Source organism: Cyprinus carpio, chromosome B20 (genome assembly GCF_018340385.1).
Source record: "Cyprinus carpio isolate SPL01 chromosome B20, ASM1834038v1, whole genome shotgun sequence".
Classification (NCBI taxonomy): domain Eukaryota; kingdom Metazoa; phylum Chordata; class Actinopteri; order Cypriniformes; family Cyprinidae; genus Cyprinus; species Cyprinus carpio.
Genome location: NC_056616.1, coordinates 24,926,519 through 24,949,137, shown reverse-complemented (window position 1 = coordinate 24,949,137; position 22,619 = coordinate 24,926,519). Strand labels below are relative to the sequence as shown.

The 22,619-nt window shown below is 36.4% G+C and overlaps 2 protein-coding genes and 1 long non-coding RNA gene across 5 annotated transcripts in view; all 3 read right to left on the bottom strand.

Annotated features, from left to right (window-relative positions):
* Positions 1 to 1,347, bottom strand: part of LOC122141024 — a 1,541-nt gene extending 194 nt beyond the window's left edge. Inside the window, exons 1-2 of one of the 2 annotated variants that reach the window (XR_006157486.1) lie at positions 1,277 to 1,347; positions 955 to 1,193 (exon numbers count right to left, since the gene is read on the bottom strand). This is a non-coding gene — a long non-coding RNA (uncharacterized LOC122141024). The remainder of the gene's footprint in view (positions 1 to 954; positions 1,194 to 1,276) is intronic. The other variant, XR_006157485.1, reaches the window with a different exon arrangement.
* A 2,776-nt stretch (positions 1,348 to 4,123) lies between these two features.
* On the bottom strand, positions 4,124 to 7,905 carry bub1ba (BUB1 mitotic checkpoint serine/threonine kinase Ba). The gene is made up of 5 exons (XM_042746102.1): positions 7,749 to 7,905; positions 7,528 to 7,583; positions 5,609 to 5,772; positions 4,466 to 4,569; positions 4,124 to 4,282 (listed from the first exon to the last, which is right to left on the bottom strand). Exons 2-5 carry the CDS (start codon positions 7,566 to 7,568, stop codon positions 4,139 to 4,141), a joined length of 453 nt encoding a protein of 150 aa, XP_042602036.1. The 5' UTR covers positions 7,569 to 7,583; positions 7,749 to 7,905; the 3' UTR covers positions 4,124 to 4,138.
* A 1,004-nt stretch (positions 7,906 to 8,909) lies between these two features.
* Positions 8,910 to 22,370, bottom strand: apobb.2 (apolipoprotein Bb, tandem duplicate 2). Of its 2 annotated transcripts, XM_042746100.1 has the most exons (24): positions 22,166 to 22,370; positions 21,286 to 21,315; positions 21,057 to 21,160; positions 20,829 to 20,974; positions 19,673 to 19,820; positions 19,437 to 19,589; positions 19,218 to 19,342; positions 18,949 to 19,034; positions 18,415 to 18,865; positions 17,940 to 18,051; positions 17,721 to 17,867; positions 17,435 to 17,646; positions 17,163 to 17,358; positions 16,908 to 17,087; positions 16,649 to 16,828; positions 16,406 to 16,573; positions 15,022 to 15,227; positions 14,758 to 14,925; positions 14,563 to 14,672; positions 14,269 to 14,469; positions 14,004 to 14,167; positions 13,842 to 13,900; positions 13,376 to 13,749; positions 8,910 to 13,300 (listed from the first exon to the last, which is right to left on the bottom strand). In XM_042746100.1, exons 1-24 carry the CDS (start codon positions 22,218 to 22,220, stop codon positions 9,117 to 9,119), a joined length of 7,959 nt encoding a protein of 2,652 aa, XP_042602034.1. In that variant the 5' UTR covers positions 22,221 to 22,370; the 3' UTR covers positions 8,910 to 9,116. The 2 variants fall into 2 exon arrangements, with proteins under 2 accessions (XP_042602034.1, XP_042602035.1); XM_042746101.1 differs by lacking the exons at positions 19,673 to 19,820; positions 20,829 to 20,974; positions 21,057 to 21,160; positions 21,286 to 21,315; positions 22,166 to 22,370 and having other exon boundaries at positions 19,442 to 19,578.
* Between the last annotated feature and the right edge of the window lie 249 nt (positions 22,371 to 22,619).

Sequence of the window (22,619 nt, the reverse complement as noted above, 5' to 3'; positions counted from 1 at the left end):
CATCATGATTGGTCCTTTAAAGATAACATAAATGAAAAGTTACATAATAGACAATAAATGCAGTTTCATACTATATTGGGGTAAATATGACAAAACCTGTAAAGAAAATGTTAATTTTAATATTTATGTTAAAGTTACAGCTGAATATTTCACCACAAAGTAAATAAATAAAATAAACACATAAAATGTAATTTTAAAAAAGGAAGAAAAAAAAAAGAAATGAGGCCTAATTTATGTTTCTGCATTTAAAAAAGCAAGATGCAGCGATTTGGAAATTATTACTTTTTTTTTTTTTACTTTAACGCCATGTCATGCACAAGTTTCTGAAAAAGACGTGCAACAATCAATGCCATCTGTCTAGTGCAGATCTACACAGAAAAACTATGTAAAAGCAATGCAGCGGAATTACATTTTCAGACAAAAATCTGTTAAGAGTCACTTTGGATGAATGCATCTGCCAAACGCATAAATGTGACCCTGGAGCACAAAACCAGTCATAAGGGACAATTTTGAGAAATTGAGATTTATACATCATCATATAAAAGCTGAATAAACAATCTCTCCATTGGTGTATGGTTTGTTAGAAGGACAATATTTGTCTGAGATACAACTATTTGAAAATCTGGAATCTGAGGGTGAAAAAAAATCTAAATATTGAGAAAATCATCTTTAAAGTTGTCCAAATGAAGTTCTTAGCAATGCATATTACTAATCAAAAATTAAAGTTTTGATATATTTACGGTAGGAAATTTACTTAATATCTTCATGGAACATGATCTTTACTTAATATCATAATGATTTGTGGCATAAAAGAGAAATGTATAATTGTGACTCATACAATGTATTGTTGTCTATTGCTACAAATATACCTGTGCTACTGATGACTGCTTCTGTGCTGCAGAGACATAGATGTAAACAGTAAACGAACCCGAGTCACGAGACAGACTGAAGTACCTGAGCTTTTTCTCCTCGGCGGTCGTGTTAGAGCTCGGTGCTTTAGTGGATTCTGGGGCCGTTCGGCTCGGGTTCTCCGTCAGTCCCGATTCGGACGCTTTTGGCCTCGCGGCTCCAGCAAACGGAGTAGACGCGAGCTGAGTGGCGCGGGCGAATTCACACGTGTCGTCTGGACTCCGGCACAGAGTTTTATTCCTGTGACCGTTGATGATGGCTTCCTCGGAGCGAGAGATGTCCTGCTGACAGACGAACGCATGATTACTGCCACTGACCAGACGAGCTGGGACATTCATTACAAACACTGAATGAGCTCTGATCTCACTTTGACAGTAGAGAGCTCTGCTTTTGACTTCGGCCCTTTCAGACTCAAGGTTCACAGAATCACAGAACTACGAATACCATAATAAAATCCAAAAAAGAAAACAAAAAAATAAACAAATAAATCAACAAAAAAACTGAAAGAAAGGACAGAAAGAAAGAAAGAAAGAAAAAAGAAAGACAAAAAGAAAGAAAGAAAGACAGACAGAAAGAAAGAAAGAAAAAGAATCAACGAACAGAAGAAAGAAAAAGTACGAAATAACATGAAAGAAAGAACGAAAAGAATCAAAGAAAGAGAAAGAAAGAAAGAAAGAAAATTAATAAAATAGAGAACAAACAAACGAAAGAAAGATAATAAAAGGAGTGAAAAAACAAAATGAAAAAATAAAGAATTAAAGGAAAGAAAAAATAAAGAACGAAAGAAAAAGGAATGAAAAAAGGAAAGAAAAAGAATAAAGAATGAGCAAAAGAGAAAGTACAAAAAGAGGGAGAGACAGAAAGAAAGAAAGAAACAGAAACATAGAACGAACAAAAGAAAGAAAAGAATGAAAGAAAGAACGAGAATGAATAAAATAGAAGAACAAATGGAAGAAAGATAATAAAAGGAGTGAAATAAAATAAAAAGAAAAAAGAAAGGATTAAAGGAAAGAAAATAAATAAAAAGAATGAACGAAAGAAAAAACTAAAGAAAAAGGGAAAGAAAAAGAATAAAGAATGAGCAAAAGAGAAAGTACAAAAAGAGGGAGAGAAAGAAAGAAAGAAACAGAAACAACAAAATAAAGAGAACAAATGAAAGAAAGAAAGAAACAGAAAGAAACAAACAGAGTAAAAGTAGAAAAGAATGGAAGAGAATAAACGAAAGTAAGAACAAATAGAGGAAAGAAAGTGACAAAAAGCAAGTCTGAAAGAAAGAAAAAGAAAGAAAAAAACAAAAGAAAAAAAAAAAAAATAAAAAAAAAAACAAAACAAAGAAAAAAAAAACAACAGAAAAGAAAAAGTAATGAAAGAACAAGCAAAACTAAGAAAAGAAAAGCAATCGAGTGTTTGTTACGTTTTATTCGTCAGTGTATTCTCATCAAAAACAGTGAAAGGTTTTGCTGTTTTCTGAAGTTTAGCATCGCTTCCCCCTGAAACACACAATCATCACAAACAATCAGATGCATCTGCTTTGATTTCACCATAAAAACAATGACAAAACTATTATAACAAACGTTAGATCTTTAAATAAAAGTTTAAGGTTACCACTGCATCTGTCTGAAAAAAAAAAAAAAAAAAAAAAAAAAAAAAAAAAAAGAGTGACTGATTTATAATCATTTTCAAAGCTTTCAATGTACTTTCATTATAAAAGAACTTCATTATTGTTTATTTAATTTGTTAAAAACTAACCAAAATTAAAAATAATTTGTTTAGAATCCCTGCACAGGAAAGACTTGGTGTTGTTTCCAAACAAAAGGAAATATATCGGTATCGGCAAAAATGAGTTGAAAAATATCGGCATATCGGATATCCACACAAATCCAATATCGTGCATCCCTACTTTTGACTAATCAAATCAATGGCTAATAAATGCATAGTACAGGTGTAAATGAGGGGAAAAACATAAACCGATGTCGTAAATTCACGAGTATGTTTTGATTTAAAGGTCAGAAGATATATCTTACATGAAAAAAAAAAATAAAATCACAAACATGAGACTTGTAAATTAAATAATTTTATATATACAGATTTATTTATTACTGTAATATGTTTTTTTTAACAGATTATGAAGAATTTTTCTTTAGACCATCTACAAATATTAAATCTTTAAATAAAATGTTAAGGTTACCACTGCATCTGTCTGGAAAAAAAAAAAGTGACTGATTTATAGTTGATTAATAATCATTTTCAAAGCTTTCAATGTACTTTCATTATAAAAGAACTTCATTATTGTTTATTAAATTTGTTAAAAACTAACCAAAATTAAAAATAATTTGTTTAGAATCTCTGCACAGGAAAGACTTGGTGCTGTTTTCAAACAAAAGGAAATATATCGGTATCGGCAAAAATGAGTTGAAAAATATCGGCTTATCGGATATCGACACAAATCCAATATCGTGCATCCCTACTTTTGACTAATCAAATCAATGGCTAATAAATGCATAATACTGATATTAATGAGGGGAAAAACATAAACCGATGTCGTAAAATCATGAGTATGTTTTGATTTAAAGGTCAGAAGATATATCTTACGTGAATTAAAAAAAAAAAAAAAAAAAATTCACAAATATGACACTTGTAAATCAAGTAATTTTTTATATACACAGATTTATGTATTAATGTGTAATATGTTTTTTTTTTTTTATACAAATAATGAAGAATTTTTCTTTAGACCATCTACAAATATTAAATCTTTAAATAAAATGTGAAGGTTACCACTGCATCTGTCTGAAAAAAAAAAGTGACTGATTTATAGTTGATTAATAATCATTTTCAAAGTTTTCAATGTACTCTCACTGTTTATTTAATAAAAAACTAACCAAAATTAAAAATTATTTGTTTAGAATCTCTGCACAGGAAAAACTTGGTGTTGTTTCCAAACAAAAGGAAATATATCGGTATCGGCAAAAATGAGTTGAAAAATATCGGCATATCGGATATCGGCAAAATTCCAACATCGTGCATCCCTACTTTTTACTAATCAAATAAATTGCTAATAAATGCATAATACAGATGCAAATGAGGGGAAAAACATCAACTCACTGTGATTCATGTCATCCTCTCGCCTCACTGATTCCACTGAACGACACAAGGAGAGAAAAACACATGAAGAAAGACAAATAAAACATTTCAAAGTAAATACTTTAATCTAATCTAAGACAAGCGCTGACTAATGAAGAACTGACCTGCTGACCACACGGTCTTCCTCCTGCTCGCTGCATATGGTGAACGGAGCTGATTTCACCACAGCAGCATCAGATTCACAGGAACCTGCAGATTTCTGGAAGGAAGAACCGGCCTCCTCATGAACAACCTGGACAAACGGATAAAAACAAGAACCTGTTGACAATATCTGATGATGGTTGTGTCTGGAAATTAATTTTAAACATTCAGTTGACCAAAGCTGAACGATCTGTCATCATTCACCCACACTCATGTCTCTCCAAAGAAACCTCTGAATCAAAACCTCAGATACGGAGTATAACGGGTGATGTACCTGCTGTTTCTCTGCTGTGACGTTTCTCTGCTGAATCAGTCTCTTTTTATCCTCAATCTGAGACTGCAGGTCCTGCTTTAGTTTCTGCAGGTGTGAGGCTCTTTCTGTGCGTTTAAAGAGTCACGGAAAAACTAATTACAATGGCTACACAGTCTAATCCAGGATTATTATAATTAACTAAAACTATAACTATAAAAAATAAAAGTTAAACAAACATTTTTACATTAATGATTTTAAAAAATACATATATTTCAGCTACCAAAACATCTCTTATTTTCGTTTAGTTTAATTTGATGTACTAAAATAACTAAAACTGAAATAAAAATAAAAAATACATTTTAAAAGATAACCAAGAAAAAGACAAAAACATGACAAAAATGACCATGTAAAATTTTAAAATTAAAATAAAAAAAATACAGACATAAAAACAAACATAAAATAGAAAACATATTCAAAAATGATAAATAAATAAATGGTATTGCAAATTAAGACCAAGACTTTTTGTTATTTTAGTATTAGCATTGAGATACTATTAGTTTCTTAATATTTATTAATATTCTAATATATATATTTATTCAGTTTTCATTTAAAATTCATTTTAGTAATTTTGTTGTTTTTTATATGCATGTAATTATGTAGTTTTTATTCTTTTTTATTTCATTTTGAGTTTTATTTATTTTAGTACATCAGTTTACATTTTAAATGAAAATGCGAAAATGTATATTAAGTGAGTTTTCTTAAACTTAAAATAGACAAAATATCTGTCAATGGGGTCAGAAAAGTAATCTTGTTTTCCTTTGAATTTTTTTTTTTGTTGCTGTTGTTCATTTCTTTTTATTTAAAGCATAAACTCACAAAATTTTTGAAACATTTTTCAGAAAACAAGACTTGATATTGTTAGTCTTTTTTTTTTTTTCGCAAGTAAACACATCTTAAGAATGTTTAGATATTTATACCAGAAAACCAGACAAAAATTAAATAAAGAAAATTATTTTTTTCCCCTAGAGAAGGGTTTTGGTTTTACTACAATAACTTTGGACCAAGACTTATTTGCCACTATTTGGGCAAAACCAAAAATTAAGGCACATAGCCAAACAGACCCAAATCCATGACCCAAGCGTGTCTAACAGTATCTGGACGTACCGCTCAAAGATTTGTAGTAGCGCTGGGCTCGGAGCTCTTCGAGGCTGAACTCTGAGTCTTCTTGATACACCTGATCTTTACAGTACATGATCTGCACGTGACCCTCCGGCTGAGACTCCTGCTCCTCCTGAGTCTGGCTCCTCTGGGACGGGACGCCTGGAGCTTCGGTGGAAGCCAAAAAGTCATGATTTCATGAGTCGCAGACAGATATATGTATATATGTACATGACCTCAATTTTTGATAATGCAATATTGCCCATTATATTTACGTAAAAACACTACAAAAAACACTGTGCGCCTGTGTCTTTTATTCAAATCTTATATTTTGATACTTAATTTCCATTAGAAATCGTATAGTTCCGGTCCTTGATTCTGATTGGTTGAGCCGCGTTCGAAGCTGTTGTAAATTACTCTATAAACATACACCTTTGTTTACTTCTGTGTGTTGCTCGGCAACCACTTTGTTGGAACCACAACTGTTTCTGAGGAACTACATTGTTTGGTGGAAGAATACCGTTTTTATTAATATCATTACACTTTATTTGCTCTGTTTTATTTTGTGAAACCTTACTACGTGTATGAAATAACCATTTTATAAAAGCAATAACCACTGTGAAGCCGTGGGTTACAGTGAATTTATAACAGCAAAGGGGGTTTTAGACACTCTGCTTCGTGCAATTATTTATGGGGCAATATATCGCACAACAAAAAAATGTTATTGTGACAGGCCTGGATATATGAATGATATTTGGCCATTGTGAGTCTGTTTGGCTCATTAACAGCAGTACTAGTTCTATCCCAGCTAACAAAAACATGTTCTAAGAGCATTTTGCTAACAGTCCCATGGATCTTTTTCACTTTTTTTTTTTTTCTCCATTCTTTTTCACATTTCCAGGTTTCTCAGCAGTGGAAGTCATCATAGTTGGGTTAACTTGAAGAGCAGCGAATGGCAGTGAATTTTTGCAACTTAATGCAAAGGTAATATAACACAAATAATAGTGTTATAAAAGTACATACATTTAAAAAAAAAAATATACAAATATGAAAAACTTCAGGATTTACGATACTGATGACCGTTAAACGCAGTTAAGTTACGAAAACATTATGTTCTCTAAAAGTTAAAAATGTCCAACTGCATAAATGTGTTTAAAAAAAACTTTTCTTTCTGGTTTATGTAAACGTTAAAGTGATAGCTCCCCCAAAAATTTTAATTCTGCTATCATTTACTCATCCTCAAGTTGTTCCAATCCGGTATAAGTTTCATTTTTCTGTTTGACACAAAAGATGATAATATTTTGAAGAATGCTAGTAACCAAAGAGCTGACGGCACCCATTGACATCCGTATGGAAGTGTGAAAAATACTGTGGAAGTCAATGGCTACCATCAACTAATGACAGAATTTTCATCTTTGAGTGGACTCTCTCTTTAAGGAACACTGCATTTTATAATTTAGCAAACATTATGGGAACGCTACTTTTGAATGTTCTCTGAACGTTCTAAAACAAGTAGTAACATTTAAAAAATTGTCATGTCCAATAAAACATTATTAAATACCAGAGACCTCGAAACGAACATTTTACAAACGTTTCTCTAAGAACTTTGAGAGAAACATGCAAGAACCTTATTTAACGTTCTGGGAACGTTCTCTGTCAGCTGGAAATTAGCCAGATTTTCCAGATCTGAAATTTAACTAGCTGTCAACGGATAATATTTGCAAATAGTGGGGCTCAAATTGGTAGACATGTACAAAATCAGTTAGATTTACAATACACTTATTCTTTAACTTCATTCTTACCCTTATGTTTGGTTTAGACCAGTTTGAATTATACAAATGTAGAGTTACTGCTCTTTGAAAGACATTTAAGCTACAACAGTGGAAACATAACGATATTCATTAGCTTTAGCATTCATATCTTACCTCCAATTGTGGGTCGACAGTTTTTCAAACTCTAAAGACATCCTGAGCGATGTTACCTGTGATTTAATCAATAAAACATAGTTGTTTGCTTGGAAGTTTGTTTGCACTCATGCTAATATTCATTAACTGTCAGTCTACAGCTACTAGCTAATGTTCAAACCGTCCAAAAATTATAGTAGCGCTTATATTACACTTATAAGTCATAAATGTCACGACTATACCTTCGAAAGTCATAAAATATTCCTGTTTCGTCGCAGTTCGCTGGAATAATATTTCCAATGCGCTGTTTGCTGACAGTAGTGTTGTTGTGCGATTCGAGGTTTAATTTCAAATGTTACCACGTGACTATGACGTACGAACTGACGTTGCGCAGCACGTCGCATAATACGCTCATTATGTAGCTTTTTTCCATTTTTATTTTCGTTGTGTGTATATAAATATGTCTTGGATTTCAATTAGATTTTTCATGAAAGAAGAAAGTAAACACAGTTAAGTCTGGATGGACTTAATAAAAGATACATAACATAAACCCCCTCTATTAATGCTGAAGCTCTGCATAGCCCTATGGCTTAAAACTATTTTTTAATTTCATATATTATTTATAAACAATGACAGTGTTTTATAAAAATGTAAAAGCATAAAGCAACTCCTATATAGTTGTATTTTCTAAACAAGCCTTGTACATATTGGTTTGTTGTGAGAGTAAAATCAATAAATCTCTGTTTCCATAACAACTTTTATGCTAAACGTTTCTCTATTGAGCGATAAAAGTATGGTACAGAAGTTAAATGTATTATTGGATGATATCAGTATATGATGATATTGGTGGTGATAGCTTTTATTATTATTATTATTATTATTATTATATCAACAATACCAACAACAACAATAATAAATACTCATTGATAAATTTAGAACATACATTTGATTGACTGATTTTGTATTACGTCATACATATTTAAATATATAACCGCTGCAAAAACCGTTGGGAGTGGTATACGGTGCTCTCTTCTCGTTCAGGGTGAGGCGAATTTTGTTCTTGAACAAGAAAACTTGTTTAATAATTGTTATTATACAATTTTAATCAGCCATAATATTGCAGTGTTTCTGTTCACACGTTTCTGGATCGTTTATTTGGATCGTTATCGTTAATTAATGTTACCCGCATCCGTCACGTCAGACCCGGCAGGAAAGGATTTCCAGTGTAAGTTTGGACTAAATGCGTGTGTGTGTGTGTATGTGTGTGTGTGTGTGTGTGTGTGTGTGTGTGTGTGTGTGTGTGTGTGTGTGTGTTAACCATGAACAGCACAAAATGCAAAACATTTTCAAAAATACAATTTAATGTAGTTTTTTTTTTCCAGTGAAGTAAAACTGAGTATATGTCAAGTAGAAGGATTGGATCCATTTATTGTTGATTGGGACAAGCAATATTTCTAAGAATGACTAATATGCTTCCATCATTGTGCTTGAGAATGACTTTAATTTATTCTGGCTCTGCTTGTCTGTGATTATGAGGTCTAAAGTACGCAAGCATGCAGTGAATAAAGACCAATGTATAGTTCAATACCTTTTCTTGTTTTCAACAATAATTAATTATGTTTAAAGGGAATTATATGCAAGCCACCCTGATACTCCAGAAGCATAGATGGAGAAGTGAGACTGTAAGAGCACTCAAACACAGCCACATTAGGTAAATCATTAAAATGTTCTCCTGATATTGCTGTACTTGAATTGTACCAACGAGAGAAAGTCTCTGTTTTGTATGCAAACCTTTCAGATGAAAAAGTAAGTTCTTCATTTCTTACATCAAAATCTCTATAACTTGGCTGAGTCAGGAATATGTCGACAGCAGCCATGAGGGTGCTCAGGGGAACAAAATCAGTTTTACCACGAGCAGTGTGATTTATTGCAACATCATTATCTCCACTTTCGATTTTTGTATAGTTTGAATTAATTTCTAGCAAAGAATACATCCGGTCAAGTTCTCCCTCAACGGTCAGCAGGTCATTAATGTTAAACCACAACTCTGAATATCTAAAACCAATGCATCCATTTCCAGTGGTCTTCAGATTGGATTTCAGACCATCAGCTTTCACATAGATATTAGCTTCATTATCCAGTGTTCCCTTAATTGTGACACCATCAGGGAATGTAGAATTGGAGGTTATTTGGCTTACAGACTCGATAGTGATATATGAAAGAGTTGCATCCAGCTTCAAGGTATTCTTAGCATCTCCATGTCCAGCAGCCTCTGAGTCCGACTGACTGAAGGTGTACTTGATTGTCAAGTTTGATTCTGCCTTTGGATGGGCCTTGGTGTCAGCAGAAAGTTGATGAGCGGCATTAACAGTGAAGCTTGTTGTATGAATCTTAGCAACTGTGTCCACAGATAATACAGCCTCAAAGTTGTCTTCCAGAGACACAATGCTGTTATGATTGCCCTCAATGTGAGCATTCTCCATAGACAAAGAAGAGGCCAGTTTCAGTCCTTTTTTTGTGGTCAGGCTAGTGGATCCATCAAGCTTGGAATTCAATTCTTGAAACACAGAGGCAGTTGTGGCACTAACATGCATCAAGCAATCCTTCGGATAAATCCCTGTATTAGCACTGAGGTTGAGAATAGATGACTTGAAAGACACCTTAGAGACCAGGTTGCCTAGTAAAAGAGCAAACCCACTCTTCTGGTAGACAAGTTTGGCATTTAGATCAATGGGTTGGTCATGATTCAGTTTCAGCTTTTTGACTGCTGGAATCTTGAAAATGGCTGGCACAAACATTTCTGCAGCATTTAAGAACTCAACGCTGGCCACACCATTCACAACAGTGTAAATACCCATCTCTGCTTCATTATTGTTGGCTGTGAAGTTATGGCTGTAGTTGAAATTGTTGAAAGAGGCAACTGCCACAGTGCTAAATTCTTGTAGGTCAGGGTTGAAGATAAAAGTGTAGTCACTCTGGAGACCAACAGTGGTTAACAAAGACTCATAGAGTTTGATCTTGGCATTACCCTTGTTCTGAAAGTGAATATCAACCATGCGAGGACAAGTCATGATGTTTGCAGTGTTAGAGAGGACACCGCTGACAGGTCCAACAAGCTCGGTGTAATGGATTGGTTTGATTTCTATACTCAAGTCACTGAAGCAAGCCTTTCCAGAAGCAACCAGCAAACTGTTCTTGATAAATGGCGACTCTGTTTCAACACTAGCATTGAATTTAATGTGGCTTAGAGCAACAGCATCAGCGTTCACCTTCATTTTCATCTGCAAATGTGCGCTGTCAGTGCGGCCTGTGAAAGTCAGCTTGGCGGTGCTAAGGCCCATGTTAAAATGCAGGTCACACTTATGGGTGCCTTCCTCAGAGAAGTCTTCAAGAGTAAATTTGCTAGATCCTTCATTTTTAACTGTCAGGGTGATTTCAGCGCCATCCCGGAAAGCTATAGCATTCTGAACCAGATTGACTTCACCAGACAAAGACTGTGAGGGGATTTTCACCTGGTGCTTGTATAAAGTTTCAAGAGAGAAAGATGAAGAATTAGCATTGTTAGAGGCAGATCCATTCAATGTCGAATATGCCTGTTGGTCTAAAGTTAAATAAACGTGTGTTAATTTGAGAGTTTCAGACACTGTTACAGGAATCATCTCAGGCATAGATATCTGTGCAGTGGAATCTAGATTGTAATTCAGAATGTTATGTTTCCGAGAGGTTCCTTTAGAAGAAATGAAAGCCGTGAATAGAGGGTGTCTCTCTGAGGCATTCTTGAACTCTGCAGAGGTTGTGACGTTGTATACAGGGCTGCTGAATCTGACCTCACCATACAGCTTTCCAAAAGATGGCACTAGAAGAGCTGCTGAAACTGAAGGAATCTGAAGAGGACTGACAAGTTTGTTGTTCTCAGCATTGGCAGGATGGAAGATCTCATTCAGCTTTGTGTAACTTTGGGTGGTGATCGAGCTAAGAAATATTTTAACATTCTCAATGATGGAAACTATCAAAGTACTAATGTGCTTTGGTACTACATTTTCAACCAGCATACCCTCCACAGTCAATTCCAATGCCTTACTGAAATGGTTGGCTATATCACTCACTAGTTTCGCAAATGCATCGATCCGAGAGGCCACCAGATTTTCCAGCTTTAATGCAAATTCCTGGGATAAGGATATCAAGGTACGTTTCAGCTGTACAGCTCTTCTCTCAAAGTTCAAATTAGACACAAAGTCACTAACATGCTGAGATAAATTTTCAATTTTGGAAGCAATCCCTTCTCTGTTGATGTAATTCCTCAGGGTCTCACCCATGCTTGCAAGTGTTATTCTGATGTTGGCAGGAACTAGAAGCAAGCCATCAATGAAAGGCAAGCTAATTAAATGTCTGTCACTGCTTTTGCCATACTTCAGGATGCCAGAGACCGCAAAGTCCTGGTAAGCAGTATTGGCAGTGTTGAACAAATTGGTGTGCACTGTTCCAGACCCTTCCAGGCCAAAACGTGCCGGAGTATTGTAACCGCTGATTTCCTGATTGATGGCATGGTTGTTCACTTTAGCCTTAACAGTCACTTTAGTCTTTTGTTCAGATGGGATCAGCAGAGTGTCAGACTTGCTCTCAAAATTTGATTTGATGGAGACACTGTCTATGTCAAGGAGCGTTGAGATCTTGAATTCATGAGATTGAGCAATCGATTGTGGTTCTACTTTCAGGAGGACTTTTGCATTAAACTTACAATTACAGTGTCCATACAGGTTTATGCTATTATCACCATTAGCAGAGCCATCAAATTTAAAACTGAATGGAATAGTTGTACCATAAGTGTTGGTTTCAACATTAAACACCATGGAGTTGAAATGTAGATGATTCTTGATTCTGCCAGAAAGTCCAGCAATCTCCAGTTCAGTGTTGTGGTCAATACGTGTTCCCATGATATTTCCAATTGTTTTGCACTTAGCAGTGGCAGTTAGAGTTTTGTAGTTGATCTCAAAGGTCTGCTTAAGCTCCTCCATAGTAAAGGCGCTTTGCAGTGAATTTGTGCCACTGGTGGTCAGGCCATCCATATTGAGGTTCAGATTGGCTTTATGTGCAGCTGTGTGTCCCATAAGTTTAGCAGAGGCATCACTGTGAATAGCTAGACCATTGATGTCCAGTACTCCTGCGACCAGGGAATGGATACGTTCTTCAGAGATGTCAGTAGAGGTCTCAATCCTAGCACTGACTGCTTCAGTACCAGCTCTGGTCTCAACCATGTTTTGGATCTTCAGGCCAAAAGCCTGTGTTTTTGTATGAGAATTTAGAGCAAGCTGAAATTCCTTGAAGGTGATATTAGCAGTGTTTGTTAGATGGTCATCAAATGCTGCAGTATTGGATAGAATTATCAGTCCTCCATTGGCAAAAGCTAAAGCAAAGGAGTTTCGAGCTTGAAGAAGTGTTGAGTCTACTTTCAATGAAGAATCAATCTTTGCCTCTTGTCTGGATGGGAGTAGAGAGACTGACTGCATAAGGATTCCGGAACCGTTGACTGAACCAGCCTCGAAGGATCCTTCCAGGTTCCCATCTCCAGAGATCTCCTTGTCATCAAATTCAAAACTTCCATTATGCTCCAGCGAAATCTGCACTCCAAAATGACTAATTACATCAAGCTTGCTTTTGGATTTCACACTGAGTTTTTCAGCAAGCTTTACTTCCTCCTCAGCTGTGATGGTGGCATCAAAAATCTTGTGGCGAACCACTGTTTTTGCTTTTGTCATTAGAGAATTGCCAGATGTGGGCTCAACAAGGGCAGATCCTGTGCAATAAATGAAAATTAATCAATCAATAAGCAATCATTCAAATCAAAGGCATACAATGCATGTTTTTTTACCTTCAACCTTTAGGGATAGGAAGTCAACAGGACTTGTTACGGTAACTTCAACCTTAGCAGAATAACGTAGGTCTGCAGAAGGATCTTTGGCAGCAGACACAGCTGTTTCTAAGTTGTAGAAGTTGCTGCTTAGTTTTCCGGACATTTCTGTCATTTTAAGAGTCGGCACAGGCAGCGACACACTCACAGGAATGGAGAACTCTGGAAGATTAATGCTAGTAGCTTCAAATTCCAGATCAAGATGAGGTATAATCAGATTTGGGGTGGAGATAGTCGTCGGAAAGTTTAGATCTCTAGTGGATTTTCCACCCAAGGGCAAGGGAAGAGTGATGGTATAGTAAGGATGGCCAAAGAGATAATGAGCAGAAATCTCTCTGTTTAAAAACATGTAATGTTAATTTTAACTACACTTTAACAATTGCGTATTATGTGCAGAAGGTTCACCATATGAGAGACATTAACTCACACATTCAGGAACAGTCTTTCAGGAATAGCGAAAACAGGCAAAGCAGGAACGCCCAAATACTGCACAATTGGAACATCAACAATGTACATTTATTTAATTAAAAACATTTCCTTTGTCAAAAGCTGATGAAAAAAATTAATTGAGGTAAGTACATTAACTCACCGCAGCTGACTTCGCCAGGATATCACGGACTTTCTTTTCATTCTGGGCAATCTGGCCATCAAGAAGGCTATTGATAATGGTTTCAATAGCACTGATGTTGGAAATGATTCTCTGAATCTCAGAATTGACATGAGACTTTAATTCAGCCTCAATCTTCTCATTCTCTGAGATTGAATAGATATTTGATTGGCTCAAAATCGTGTAGTAAATAATTTGCTAAAATTTTCTATTCATCATATTACAGAGATAATGTTTGGACACGTACCCAATTTCAGGATGAGTGTTTGAACAGAATTCGTCTCAGGGAGTTTTAGGTCACTCTTAAGTTCCAATGTTAACTTCTCATCATGCTTTAGTTTTGCAGAAACTTTAGAATAAAGCTGAAGAGGGGGAATGAGCAACTCTGATGATACAGTTTGTTGCTTTCTGTTTAACATCATTGTATTTGTGGCCTCAAATGATGTTCCTGACAGTAATCAAATGAAAAAAGACAGTTATTTTAAAGGCAGATTTTCATTTTCCAGGTGTTCAAGCAAATAATTAATAAGCTGTCTTGTACCTTCAGCCTTTATTCTAAATGTGACTTTGTCTGAATCATCCTCATGGGCGTAGCTGATGGTGGCAGTATACTCTGTGACCTCTACCGATGGGTAGAGCGTGACAGTAAATCTAAACACAGATGCAGTGTGGATGAAAAATATTGTCCTAGGAATAATAAGATTTAAATATCAGTATATAGATGATTTTCTTTTACTTGATATCACTATTGAGAGGAAAAAAGGGGGCAGCATCATCAGGATACTTCAGGACTGTACAGTGCTTCCATCCAGGGAAAACAGGAGCACATACTTCCGCATTAATATACTCGCCATTGGCATTAATGGGCAAAATCTTGGCACCAACAACCGACACCAGAGAATTGCTATATATGGGGAACAATAACAATTTATGTAAAATAATTATTTGATTTGTTTTAATGCCAGTTTCCTTTTATGCATTTCAAGTCAAGATGTATTACGTCACACTGATGAGCTCAGTTGGCTCACGAGGAGCTGGAATGGAAAGCTTGAGCTGGTTGTTGGTCACAGAGAGCTTTGCTCTGAGGCCACTCTCATGATAGATGTTAGTGTGCATCTCCAGACCGGAGAGAACGTAGTCTGGGAAGTGAGTCCCAATCTCAGTCACAAACTCAATGCCCGCAGACAGCGCAAATGCAAATTCCTTCTGTGGTGTAGTCATATTAATTTATTTTAGTATAAAAGCAGAGATGAAATATAAATATTGATAGTAACACACGCATGAATAAAGCCGCGTTTTCACCGCTGGAACTTTACCAAGGAACAAGGGACTTTGGGCTGGTACGCCGTGTGTTTCCACAGCAGAAACCAGGATCTGAATAAAGTTCCGGGTAAAAAAAATTCCCCTCAGAAAGTCCCTGCTAGCGAGGTAGTACTTTTTCAAAGGTCCGGAACTTTTGGGGGCGGGACTTGGGCGCTAAACATGCTGATTGGTTGAGTTTACGCAGCATTGTGATTTCAACCACCATTTATTCAGATAATTTTCAAAATATTACTGTTATCGTGTCATGAAATGTAGTTTTAAAAGTATTTCAGGCAAGAATGTAGTTGTTTAAAACTCAAATATGCTGTTTATTTATAAAGTCAGCGCCTATTTAAAAATGTGTATCGCCGATTTCAGATTCGATCAGCTCTACACGATCAGCGGGAGCTCAGTGCTCATGTATCCACCGAGAGCAGTCTCAGCTCGGCTAGTCCTTCTGACATTCACCGCTGGCTCTGATGTCTCTTTTGTGGTTAAACATAAAATATAATTCGATTTGGGTAAATATAACAGGTTATCTTTGGTATTGATTCAATTTATCTATTAATATGTTAAAATGACAATAAAAAGAGGCAATACTGTTTGATATAATATTTAGTTTCATTGTAATGTATGCTATAGAGGCCTATGCATTTCCCTGAACTACATTTCTGCAGTTATTATTATGTTTAAATGAAAATGAAAGGAGGCAGTGGTGTTTAATATCACATTTTGTCTTATTGTAAATATACAGTGTGGAAAATTGAAGTAGCCAAAGCAAGCTGACTGATGTTATGAAGCACACTGTTGTTTGCAGAATTACTGGACTTGTGTCGTCCCGTCCGCGGGAGATCACACTCCTACTCGTAAAGTCCGAACTACCGAGGATGCAAGTCCGAAAAAAACACGCGCAGACCTACATAACCAGACTATTTGCCTAATCTTCACGGTACTTTAGACCGTGGTGGAAATGCAGGAAGTAACAGGTCTGGGGGGAAAAAAATTCCTGTGAAAAAAAGTTCCTGGTACAATTGTTCCAGGTAATTTCGGTGGAAACGCGGCATAACGTGTGTTGGACTCACCATGCCTGGACTAAAGCTCAATCCTCCTTTGATTCCAGGTGTAAAGGTACCAGACAGAGCAACTCTCAATGGAAAGCCAGCACCGGTGGGCAGATAGAACTCATTATCCATGAAGATGTAGTGAAGGAAAAGCTCGTTGTCGACACTTGAGAGCAGTCTTTTAGCAAACTATTTCAAAAATATAATTCAGATGACTGTTTAAGTAAATGCATTCATAAATATGGTTGGAAAAGCTGTACTCACATCAGTGGGGATCATCTTAAGGAGATCATGAATCATCTTGCCATCTTTTGCATTAAGATAGCCAAGTTCAGCACCCAGAAGCTTGAGGTACACCATCGCTTCAGGGGTATCCTGGGCCTTCAAGTTTTCAAGAAGCTTGTTGACATTATCACTGATTTCTTTGACTATGTTTTGAATAGCCTACAGCACACAGAAGATTGAGATTGGAATCCTGCAATGAAGAAATATGTCCAATTGCTATTTTTACTACATTTAATACCTGTCTCTTTTTCCTTTCATTCCTCATGATTGGCAGCATGTTTTCCAAGACCTCGATGAGTTGGGCGGGCATATTGTCAGTAGCGTACAAAGTGGTCTTCATGACAGTGTCTGGGAAGAATCCATCTTCACCAAAGAGGGCCTCCACAATAGGCTCAAAGCCCTTACCCTCCATGCCAATCTGAAAGCAAGAAAAAAACATTGCATTCATACCTAACACATCTAGTAAATATCTGACTTTTATTGGACTCTGTACCTCAATGAAGTCCATATCAAATCCAAAAGAATTCAAGGTCATCTCCAGCATGACCTCCCTTGGCAGTTCGTTGGGAGATTCAAAGATCATATTTCCCTCTAAAGATCCAAGTCTATAGTATCGAGAGAGTTTAGTAGGTTCCATAATCATTCCAATTTCATTGCCTTGAAAGGCCTCTCGAACCTTCCACCTCAGGCTAGGGAGTAAAAATAACAAGATTACATTTTCTTCTGAAAATTTGATAAGTTATTGACGTTCTCTTCCATACTTACTCCTGAGTCTCCAATGCTGTAGAGCTCAAGATGTTTGTAATATGAGAGATGATGAAGCTCTTGGCCTGACGGTTTTCCTCAACATGGACAGCTGCTGCCAACTGAGCAAGTTCAGCAGGTGTAGGGTTCTTCATCAAGATGAGGTAGGCGGCAACACGCTTCTGTACGGATGCATCTCTGTCTAGAACAGCATGCATGAGCACCTCACGACCCTTTAAAAGGCATGAAATGATCTTTAGACTTTCTTCATGATAGCCAAGAGCTGTGAGCATATTTAACAGCTCACCTCCTCAGGTACAAGGATCTGTCTGTAGACCTGGATGGCAGCATGCTGAACTGAAGGCAAGGCAGTTGACTGGTTGATGCATTGAATAACAGCATAATGCAAAGCAGGGCGCGCAGCTCCCAGTGCACCCACCATGTTGCCAATGACCTGGAAGATGATGCTTAGCTGTAGAGTCTGAAGTTTATTTTTTTTAGCATGTAGGAATTTGAGTGAACATACCCTTAGAGAAAGAAAGACGTGTTCCTGGTCACCTGTGCAATCACCAATCTGTTCAAGGCAATAATCAGCCACTGCTTGGATCTCATTGGTGACTCCATCGGTCTCATAGAGCTTAGGTCACACAGAGAACAAAAGATGTTCTTTTGATGAAATAGTGACAATTGCTACATCTATGCACAAAACGCACTTATGCAAAACATGGATGAGAGTCAGTGGGAAAAATCTGAGATTTGTCTGAAAATGTCTTTTCAAATGGTTGCAAATTAAGGTGCACTATATTTATGTATTTGGCAGACGCTTTTATCCATTGCACTCAAGATTGACTTTTTATCAGTTTATGCATTCCCTGGGAATTGAACCCAAGACCTTGGAACCATCCTCTACTTAGTGAGCTACACAGAACTACCAGTTGGTTTAATTCAGGTCATATGTTAGTTGATTTACTTTTACCTTAATCTAAAGACGTGTCCCTTACCTTCTCACAGCTTGGCTGAGAGCATAGTAGATGGGTTTGGTCGGCTTGAACTTTGCCATTGCCAACATTTCCTTCACAAGGACTCGCGAGGACTGGGGTATCATTCCCATGCCATATACAGCAGCGTCAATCTCAACTGTGGACCTGTCAAAGGTCCTGAAAATCTCCATGATAGCACTGTTGCATTCTGGGGTGCCACATTGTAGCAAAACCTGGTACGTCAAAAACCGAGAGATCTCCAGGGCCTCAGGAACAGTGGCTGTCAAGGTTTCAGCTTCCATCTTGCGGATCACAGCTACAAGCTTGTGGGCCAAGTGGGCTCTCTTGCGTCCATCGTTGGTCTTGGAAAGGCCAGAAAGTTCCCTCAGAACAGCAAGAGCGGCATCTTTATCCTGGATGGGGCTCATGTCAACACTGCTGTCAAGATGGAGGGGTTTCATGTTGGCCACATCTGGGAGCATAACAACCCATTTTGCATTTTGTTTGACATTGCAAGCATGCTATGAACATTGATGCCAAAAATCATTATCTTACTGTGTTCAAAGACTCTGTCATTGTACTCAGCAACTCCTAAAAGATTCAAGGCCTGTTTACCAGTATTGGTCACTCCATTTCTTCCCCTAGTCATAGAGACAAACATCAGAAGTGCATGGCCATCCAGCTATGTTGACAAAATCAAGCAATTAACATTTATGCATTTGGCTTTGCATTCAGGGTGTGCATGTTACCAATTAACACATTCCTTGGGAATCAAACCCATGCTCTACACTTTGACCTACAGAAAAGTTATTTACTTCACTTACTTGTATGAGAAAGGCACAAGAACATGTTTTTCAGTGCAACTTCCAGAGGTCATGTGGTGCTGCTCATTGTCAAACTTGTAGTTGCAGGTCTGGTTGCTCCAGATCAGCCGAGCAAGAGGATGGTGCTTTGGAAGAGAGAAAGAAAAACATTGGAGATCTCACTCCAATCGTCTCAACTGGGATTTTACACAAAACTCAAACCTAAGTCTCAGAATTCACCAAACCAGTGATGAGGGCCAAAGGACTGGTGTGGTCCTTGATTGGTCTGAACTTGTCACATTTGGACAGGTCTCTGTTTAGGGTGACTTCAGTGTCAATGTTTTCTCTGGTTTTCAAGACGTAGTCAGTCTTACACAGGCCGTAGATGGTGGGCTGGAATGACAACAGGTTCAATGTCAGTGGGTAGATTTGGTGTGACCATATTTCTCTTTCAAGAGTGAAGTTTATCAACTGACCATCTCTTTGTTCCTGTCCTCCTCAAGCACAGGGACAGCAAGAGCAGAAATTATTCCCCTCTTTATGTTGAGGATGTTTATTAGCTCACCCTCCTCAGGGAAAAGCTTGATTTCATCATCTCCCTCAACGGTGAACTTCAGAGGATGTCTGAACAAAGAGAGAAGAGTTTGTTGAATATAACAGATATGGCTTTCTTGCAGATTCATAACTGGCATGGACAGGTTTTACATGCGTGACGGCGAAGACAACAAACACTTAAGGTTTGTTCACACCAAGGACGATAACTATAACTGTACGGTTTTAACAATTGTTCTAATCTGATGAACATAGGGTTGGGAATCTATTCCACAAAGAATCAAATCCGAGGCCTTGGGAATCGAGAATCATTTCTAAAGTTTGAAATCAATTCCATCAAAGGGATTTGACTCCTCTTTAAAACCCTTTTTAGTTCTCTAAATTGGCACTTGGTTGCTTGTTAATAGTTTTGGGAAGTCTGATTCACCTCCATGAACTGGTTCGTTTCATACAGTTTGTTTAATGAATCGGTTAAGAGAAACTGTTGAAGCGTTTTGCCCATACATCTTGGACAAGTTTCCTATCATGAAGTTTTGCACCTAAAACATACAATACAGACATATGATGCACAAAAGCGGATTTTCAGGTGTCTAAAGAAAATAAAAAATATTTTTTTTACTCATTATATAGCTTAAAATGGCTTGTTCTGTTATCTGCAATGAAAGGTTTTGAGCGCCGCACCAGAATACATGAAGATATAATAGATGATGATAATAATCAATGAATACTTAGAAAGTGCAAAAGGACGTAAGCCTTCAAATATTGTATTCACAGCAAGATTAGGTAAACACATTTATCCAATCTATAAAGAAAAAAATAATCTAAAATAACAGTGAGGAATCGATTCGATTCCAGAGTCGACTCCAGAACCAGGAATCAGAATCAATTCAAAATTTCAGAATCAAACAGCCTTAGATGAACAATAAAAAGCCAATCAGAATCGGACATTAAAGAGCTCGTGCTTTTAAAGTGGCAGACTAAAACTGCAGTGCACCCTTATAATAAACAGAACGTTATCGTCTGCCGACATGGATGCTAGTATGGTTACAGTTATTGTTCTTGCTGTGAACAGGCCTTTACTTCTCCATGGTGGTTTTGAAGTCCTCGGCGCCAGCAGCAGCTCCAAACACTGGGTTTCCATCTGCATTGACGCCAGTCACTTCTCTCAGCTTGCATTCGGTGGTGCGCAAGATGTAACTGCATGTACCAGGAACTGCAATCTCAACCTAATGTGATATCCACACTGCATTGTTGACAAAACGTTTGTAACTTTAGTGTTTGATGTAGAGAAATGAGCTCATACTGTACCTTGCAGCTGGCCTCTGGGCCATTGACCGCCTCATTTAAAGCGTTCAAGGACTCTGTCTGATAAAAGTATTCATACTTGTTGAAGGGTTTGTATCTTTTGGCCACTAGAAGCAGCAGAGCAATTCATTAAAAACATTATTAAGTGCATAAATACATTTAATACTGAATTTAGATCATTACAGCTGAAGGTTTGCATGTAGATTCTGCAGAATAATTACAAGAGACATACTCGAACATGGTGGTTCTTCATCCTGCGCGTCTGTAATACAAAATAAAAAATGCATGTCATTACACTGTAACCAGGGCTGAAAACGTCCATAATATGAATCATTGTTAGTTGCAATGGCATTGGCAAATTTGGTGAGAAAAGTAAAATTCATGCATAAATGGTCTAATTTCATATGAATCTAATAAAGTATCCCATTAAAAAAAAAAACAAAAAAAAAACAACTAGCAACTTTTATGGACTTTCTACACAAATTCCACTATTAATACAATGGCCACCTATGTCTTATTTTATTTTAATGTAAGCATTTCCATAAATTGGATCTGATTATTTCAGAAATATTCTTCTTGGCATGAAATCTGTACAAAATTATATTTTAAATTTTGTGTTCTACTGATTCTGATAAGTGAGTTTATATTGATTATTCAGATTTTTGTTATATTAAAAACTAATAAATAATAAATATATAATAAATAAATTAACTAAAAAAAAAAACAAAGAAAAAACTTAATTTTCATACCCCATTGGCAGATTATTTTAATTAATTAATTTATTTATTTATTTCAGGAGAAAACTCCTTATGTAATTTTGCATCTTAAATAAATGTATCTTGATTTAATTTTTTTTAGATATTTGTACTGGAAAAAAAAAAAATACTGAGGAAGAAAAGCACTTTTGCAGTGCAAATATTTGCATGACATCCGAATGAAAATTATGAAATAAATCTTTTTTGATGAACTTTGCAACATTCCCACTGAACTGAATCCACACTGGAATTGAATTGAGCTGTATAATTACAGCATTAATACTGTTATTTTCCTGTTTGAAACTATTTGTGTTGTTCAAAGCACTATCAAAATTAATGTGACTTGACTATACTTACTTGACAAGGCGACCGTGCCCAAAAGCAGCAAAAGACAGAGCTTATTGTCACCCATGATGCTTCAGTACAGGTCTCAGTTGAATCAGCTTTCAGATTTCTGACCAGGAGATTTATAGCAAACCAAACTTGTGTTTAAATTTCAGCCCCGACTCCAAAGTTCATACAAATTCTGTGACAGAATAAAGCTAATAGAGTTTGACATTGATTTTCTGTTTAAGCACAAACGGATTTAAACATTAGAGCAGACAAACATCCATTTGGACACAGCTGTCAATATTTTATATTTTGAATGAACACAAATGGATGTTAGGAGATGTTAAATATCTGCACACTTACATGGTTTGTAGCATTTAAAAGGAAAAAATGTGATTCGTCTCAATCACAATATCTATAAATATTGCATAATGCAACATGTGCAATTTCCCAATCTTGCTCGATCGATAACTTCAGATCT

Coding starts and splice junctions, on each gene's coding strand:
- bub1ba (XM_042746102.1), bottom strand. CDS start 7,568: ATGTCTTTAGAGTTTGAAAAACTGTCGACCCACAATTGGAG. Junction 5,773..7,527: donor CTGTCGACCCACAATTGGAG/GTAAGATATGAA, acceptor GGCTTCCACCGA/AGCTCCAGGCGTCCCGTCCC. Junction 4,283..4,465: donor TCACAGCAGAGAAACAGCAG/GTACATCACCCG, acceptor CCGTTTGTCCAG/GTTGTTCATGAGGAGGCCGG.
- apobb.2 (XM_042746100.1), bottom strand. CDS start 22,220: ATGGGTGACAATAAGCTCTGTCTTTTGCTGCTTTTGGGCACGGTCGCC. Junction 19,343..19,436: donor TGGCCCTCATCACTGGTTTG/GTGAATTCTGAG, acceptor TCTCTTCCAAAG/CACCATCCTCTTGCTCGGCT. Junction 17,359..17,434: donor ACAGCATTGGAGACTCAGGA/GTAAGTATGGAA, acceptor TTTACTCCCTAG/CCTGAGGTGGAAGGTTCGAG.